This window comes from Hyperolius riggenbachi, chromosome 10 (genome assembly GCF_040937935.1).
Source record: "Hyperolius riggenbachi isolate aHypRig1 chromosome 10, aHypRig1.pri, whole genome shotgun sequence".
In the NCBI taxonomy this organism is placed as follows: domain Eukaryota; kingdom Metazoa; phylum Chordata; class Amphibia; order Anura; family Hyperoliidae; genus Hyperolius; species Hyperolius riggenbachi.
The window spans coordinates 214,863,615-214,870,689 of record NC_090655.1 but is presented as its reverse complement, the minus strand read 5'-3'; the positions used below and the strand labels follow the sequence as shown (position 1 = coordinate 214,870,689).

Sequence of the window (7,075 nt, the reverse complement as noted above, 5' to 3'; positions counted from 1 at the left end):
TAGCAGCACAGCTGTTACATTATGCCCAGTGTGAGGGGAAACATGCCGGAGAGCCTATGCAGAAGTGTTACTTGTGATGCTTTGTGAGCTGACAGAGCACATTACTGCCAATATAAGCCCTGACCTGTAGGGAGCGCTGCTGCTAAATGTCAGAAATGTAACATTGTATGTAATATTAAAAGTAGAGGAAGCAGAACAACTACAAAGTAGACGTATAATGACTAACCCGCCCTTGGCTCCTCCCCCTCTGCGCAGTCTCCTGTCAGGTCCGCTCAGCCTGTATAAGAGGAGGGGAGGCGGCAGCGCACAGTATTGTGTATCTCCAGCAGAGAAGAAGCATCATGTCTGGCAGAGGAAAGGGCGGCAAAGGTCTCGGGAAAGGAGGCGCCAAGCGGCACAGGAAGGTGCTCCGGGACAACATCCAGGGCATCACTAAGCCCGCCATCCGCCGCCTGGCCCGCAGAGGGGGTGTCAAGCGTATCTCCGGCCTCATCTATGAGGAGACTCGCGGAGTGCTGAAGGTTTTCCTGGAGAATGTCATCCGCGATGCCGTCACCTACACCGAGCACGCCAAGAGGAAGACCGTCACCGCCATGGATGTGGTGTACGCCCTGAAACGCCAGGGGCGCACCCTCTACGGCTTCGGCGGCTAAACTACCCTGACTCCATCCCGACTACACAAAAACAAACGGCCCTTCTCAGGGCCACCCACCACCTCTATAGAAGCGCTCTGCAGTACTACCGCTAGAAGTATTGACCTATTACCTGACAGCTGAGGCACGCCGCTGCCAGGGGAACCGGAGGACGCCGCATTTAAAGGCACAGCTTCACCGCCAAAGTAGGTCCGATGCTACTATAGCTGCCTGCACACCACACCTCGAGGCCATCAGATGCTGCTGCTGCTGCCTCCATACTCCCCCAGTTAACCATCCTGGAGTCTTCTGCCTGTAACTTATATCTTCCCAGGGGCTAGGCCACTTGCACTCCATCAAGCAGCTCTCCAAGCTACAGATCCAGCATGGGACTACCCCTAAGATGTGATGTTCGGATCTTTTCAATGATCTGGATGATTCGAATCGGATCATTGAAAAGATCTTGATCTTTGATCCGAATCTGGGATCATTTTACAAGGGAAGGGAAGGGGTGAGATGACTAACAGGACAGGAGAAGGGGAGGGGGGTGGACACACAGAGAAGGGGAGAAGATGGGCAGGGAGTGGACAGAGAAGGGAGGAGGGACGAGCAGAAATGTTTGTTTGCACGTAATACCCACTTGCTGCAATCATGCTTTATGTATGTCACCTATATGTTCATCTGTATACTCCCAACTCCCATTCCCCAAAGCATTTCCAGAAGTGAAGTGCAGCTGTATAGAGCAGTGCAGGAGGATCATATTGCTCAGCAATTACAGTGCCTGCCTTTTCCTAGCCCAGCCTGCTGCCTGTAACGTTACTGAGCTGTGCCAAAAGTTTCCAATGTGTTCACTGTGCTCAACTACGGAACAAGACAGCCTATAATGAGCAGCACATTTCAGCCAGTATGTGTGCTCTACACATATCTGGCAGTGGCACCGATGTCTCCTCTCTCTCATCTACCTGTGGCTGTGCAAGGCTGCCTCCCCTTCAACAGAGCGATCCATCTCTGCTCTGCTTCCAGGACCCCGCTGAGAGGGGGGCGTGTTGCTCCTGGCCCCGCCCCATTTGCAATCCGAATCACTCATTTTGATGATTCGGATCTAAGATCCGAATCGTTCATAACCCGGACAACACTACTAGCCCTAGCCGTGGGTCTGACGCGGCCCTAGCCCTGCAGGGAAGTTGTGTAAGCTGCATTGGAGAAATGGCTTTACCGACCACGCACCGACTTCAGCCACTTCGACACCTAGCACTATTCCTAACTTTGGGTACCAATCTCTGCAGTGGACAAAGCCAGCCAGTGAGACACAAATGGACACTAACCGACCAGGTTGTGCCGCAATCCTAAGGGGACTCTATCACTGTCCTTTCCACTTTCCTCTCTCCTCTCTGTCTCTCTCCTAGGGTTAGACTGGGGGGCATCTGATTCAAAGTATCGCTGCAAAGCATTTTGAGTGCCATGGACGGCAGCGGATTACCCCCCTAGTCCTTTACCTGGGGTTATCTCTCTCTTTCTTCCTTATTCTTTCTTTTTTAGCTATCCCTTCTCTCTTTCTCTATCCACTCTTTACCAGGGCACATTGCGGGACATCTGGAACTGCTGCGGAGCGAGCACCGCCGGTAGATGTGGCTGCTCCCCTCACACAGCACTCCAGACTTCCCCACGCGTCCTTCACTATAGTTATTATGTGCTGTATGTATATATAAGTATATGCTTACTTTGTTCCATACTGTACCTGATTGGATGTTTTAAGGCAGGGGTCTCAAACTCACGGGCCATTTGCGGCCCTCGATACAATATTTTATCCGCCGGCATTTCCTGGAAGGGGCAGAGCTTTCAACTTCAGCTCTGCCCCTCCTGACGTCAATCGCCGCGCATCGCTGCTTCTCCCCGCCTCTCTCTGTTGAAGGAAGAGTGAGAGGGGCAGGCAGAGGCGGTGATGCACTGCGATTGTGAAATCCCTTATGCGGCCCAGCCTCATCCTGACTTTGCCTCCTGCGGCCCCCAGGTAAATTGTGTTTGAGACCCCTGTTTTAAGGATTGCATGTATGTGTTTGTACCATCTCCGACCCTGTATGAGCCAAAAACAATTCCGGGTACAACCCCCATTGTACTTTGCGAAATAAATGATTCTGATTCTGTATGTGAGGTCAGTATGACACATCTGGGGATACAATAGGTATGGTTCACAAAGCGTTGTGATCGTCTTGGTTTTCACTTTATCTAGGTTACATTTGAAAGCTTCCAAAGAGCAATCTAAAATGTAATTAAAGTAAGAAAAGTAACATTGAAGGTAACTAGGAACCACTTCCTATAAGTGATTATCTTGCTTGTAAATATACTGAAAGGTTGTTACTAAAAAAAAAAAAAAAAAAAAAAATCGGGTTAGAAGTCATTTTATTTGAAGTTTTGAGAATAGAGCCCATTGTAACCGTATGGCCCCGGTACTCCCAGTTGCCTGAACGCTTTGGCAGCTTGTGCTTGGCGCAGAGCAGATACAAACACGTAAATGTAAATCGTGCAGCTGTTAAGGTAGCCACTAACGGTCCAATTTCTAGTGAAAAATCGTTCGACCGATCAGAAATTTTGATCGGAAGTGAAATATTGTAATGAATCGTTCACTACACCATCAACGAACCAATCTTTACTTCCTATCTATCACAACCAACAAGAAAATCCAAATTTTGGTTCCACGAAAATTCATTCGGGCGACATTTTTTTTCACTCGTTCATAATCGATTGTGTCCATCAACGGAGGTTATTTACAACCAATCCGAGCAGAATTTCTGATCGCTCGAACGATTTTTCGTTAGAAATTGGACCGTTAGTGGCCAGCTTAAGATGTGAGCTTAGTATGTATCCATCTGAGGAAACAAAGTTTCACCCACATTCTCAGGACCACCCACTGCCTCTATAGAAAGCGCTATGGTAGTACTTTGTGCATCCATGTTATATTGTTTGTTACATTGATTTCCGTTATAGTATCGGGGACTACAGTCGTTTTTCAGACCACAGGTTTAATGTTCACCACACGGTGGCAGCACTTTATTGTACAAGGATCCTTCTCCTTGTACAATAAAGTGCTGCCACCGTTGAGAAGTTCATATACACTGTAGCAGGAACTGAGATTTAATACATTATACATCGGGAAGGAGGGAGTATATTGAGTAGTTTCTGTACACTGTAGCAGTAGCTGAGATTTGATACATTATTATACATAGGGAAGGAGCGAGTATTGAGCAGTTTCTGTACACTGTAGCAGTAGGTGAGATTTGATACATTATTATACATAGGGAAGGAGGGAGTATTGAGCAGTTTCTGTACACTGTAGCAGTAGGTGAGATTTGATACATTATTATACATAGGGAAGGAGGGAGTATTGAGCAGTTTCTATACTCTGTAGCAGTAGGTGAGAATTGATGCATTATTATACATAGGGAAGGAGGAAGTATTGAGCAGTTTCTGTACACTGTAGCAGTAGGTGAGATTTGATACAGTGTATAGAAACTGCTCAATACTCCCTCCTTCCCTATGTATAATAATGTAGCAGTAGGTGAGATTTGATACATTATTATACATAGGGAAGGAGGAAGTATTGAGCAGTTTCTGTACACTGTAGCAGTAGCTGAGATTTGATACATTGGGCTCTTTTCACAAAACCATGTGCGGTAACTTTTTTGGGTGAAAAATTACCTCCAGTGATAATTCACTAAAAATAGTGAAAATAGTGAGTATTCACTAAAAATGTACCAAGTGTGATAAATGTTTGATAAAAGTGCAGTAAAACAGTCAGTAATATGTACGGAAATAAAGGTTTTTTTGACCACTGTAGGGCAGCCCATATGCTTGTCACCCATTACACAGAGACGACCCAGGAAAGCCTGTCACATTTAGGCTACTTGCACACTAAGACGTTGCGTTAGGTGCCACGTTAAGGTCGCATAACGTGCACCTAACGCGACGCCTGGTGCTCTTCTATGTGGACGTCAGAGTGAGCCGCGTTGTGCAGCTCACTCTGGCGTCCGTGATGCCTTGATGCGTACTCTTGTGCGGTCCCGCCGGCCAATCACCGCACAGAGCGTCAGCTTCAGGAAGTAAACACTGCACGTCACAACGTGCAGTGAATATTAATTAGCCATGTGCCTGGCCGCTCTCCGCTCCTCCCCAACATGACTGCGCATGTGCAGACAGTCTAACGTGGCTTAAGCCGCTCTAACGCCGTAGCATGCTGCACTTTCAGGAGAACGTGCAGCGTTACATGTAACGCAACGTGGGCTGTGTGAACAGCCCACTTGTGTTACATTGCTGTGCGTTGGGGGAGCGTTACAGGCGCACTAGCGTGCGCGTGTAACGTCCCTGTGTGTAAGCAGCCTTAAAGTGGGACCTCAAATCTTGCGCAGGACAGAATGAAAACATATAAATGCACCCTGTATGTATTTAATTTAGCCTGTCTAATTCCCCTTCATCTGTGAATAATCACAATTGTAATTTGAGAAATTGCCCTTTACTACAGGTAAAGTAACCCCCCATTTATTGCACAGGTAGCCAGAGGAGGCCCCCCATTTAAAGTATAGGTAGCTAGATGACCCCCAGTTAGGATAGGTAAACACATGATCCCCATTTATCATATATAGCCAGATGATTCCCTATGAGAGTCTGCAGCAGCTTTGCCTTCTCTAATTATTGCAGGCACACGAGTGAGTCCAAAGCCTGACGCTGCCTGCCTTTTATAAGGGGGGGGGGGGGGGGGAGTAGCTCCAATTGGGAGTGTAGCCTAATTGGCTACAATGTGCCTGCTGCTGACTGTGATGTAGAGGGTCAAAGTTGACCCTCATGATTAACTATGGGGGCGAACCGAACTTCCGGAAAAGTTTGCGGTTCTCCGCGATCGTGAACCCCGGAAGTACGCCGGGAACCATTCGCCAGCGAACCGTTCGGGCCATCTCTAGTGAACAGTGGAAGTTGGCATAATACTGTCTGCCGGTGAACAATTCGGGACATCTCTAGTGTTCACAATTCAAAATGATCTAGGCAAGAAGAGATTAGAACTCAAATCACAGACAGACAGCTCATGTGCAGTGTGCACCTGTGAAAGAGGTACATCTGGTGCTTCCATATAGTGTTGGGCGAACAGTGTTCGCCACTGTTCGGGTTCTGCAGAACATCACCCTTTTCGGGTGATGTTCGAGTTCGGCCGAACACCTGACGGTGCTCGGCCAAACCGTTCGGCCACATGGCCGAACTAAGAGTGCATGGCCGAACGTTCCCCGAACGTTCGGCTAGCGCTGTGATTGGCCGAACGGGTCACGTGGTTCGGACCCGAACGCGCTCTGATTGGCCGAACTGTCACGTGGTTCGGGTAAATAAATACCCGAACCACGTCATATCTCCGCCATTTGTCTGTGGGTTTAGCTTTGGGTAGGCAGGCAGGGTAGTTCGCGCTCCAGCCACGCTAGCCAGGGTCCCCCCTGTCATTGTGTCGCTGCTGGGAACAGTAGTACACCGCTCGCTCAGTCACACTATATAGCATTCTGTTTACTGCCACTCTGTGTACCTCGCTCAGCCACATTATATAGCATTCTGTTCACTGTTCTGTGTCTGCTGGGAATAGTGGTACACCGCTCGCTCAGCCACACTATATAGCATTCTGTTTACTGTTCTGTGTCTGCTGGGAATAGTGGTACACCGCTCGCTCAGCCACACTATATAGCATTCTGTTTACTGTTCTGTGTCTGCTGGGAATAGTGGTACACCGCTCGCTCAGCCACACTATATAGCATTCTGTTTACTGCCACTCTGTGTACCTCGCTCAGCCACATTATATAGCATTCTGTTCACTGTTCTGTGTCTGCTGGGAATAGTGGTACACCGCTCGCTCAGCCACACTATATAGCATTCTGTTTACTGTTCTGTGTCTGCTGGGAATAGTGGTACACCGCTCGCTCAGCCACACTATATAGCATTCTGTTTACTGTTCTGTGTCTGCTGGGAATAGTAGTACACCGCTCGCTCAGCCACACTATATAGCATTCTGTTTACTGCCACTCTGTGTACCTCGCTCAGCCACATTATATAGCATTCTGTTCACTGTTCTGTGTCTGCTGGGAATAGTGGTACACCGCTCGCTCAGCCACACTATATAGCATTCTGTTTACTGTTCTGTGTCTGCTGGGAATAGTAGTACACCGCTCACCCGCCACTGTATAGCATTGTGCTCTGTGTCGCTGCTGGGAATAGTGGTACACCGCTCACCCGTCACTGTATAGCATTGTGCTCTGTGTCGCTGCTGGGAATAGTGGTACTGTATAGCATTTCTGTACTGCCACTGTACTGCTGCCAGTCAGCGTGTACTGTAAGGATAAGTGAAATGAGGAAGAAATCCGGTGAAAGAGGGAGGGGCAAGGGAAGAGGTGTTTCCCCTGACGGTTCACGTACAGGCC

At 48.3% G+C, this 7,075-nt stretch overlaps 1 protein-coding gene across 1 annotated transcript; it reads left to right on the top strand.

The window, feature by feature from the left end:
- Positions 1–335: 335 nt before the first annotated feature.
- Positions 336–733, top strand: LOC137536316 (histone H4). The gene has a single exon (XM_068258450.1). The coding sequence runs from the start codon at positions 342–344 to the stop codon at positions 651–653; it is 312 nt and encodes a 103-aa protein (XP_068114551.1). The 5' UTR covers positions 336–341; the 3' UTR covers positions 654–733.
- The last annotated feature ends 6,342 nt before the right edge of the window (positions 734–7,075 follow it).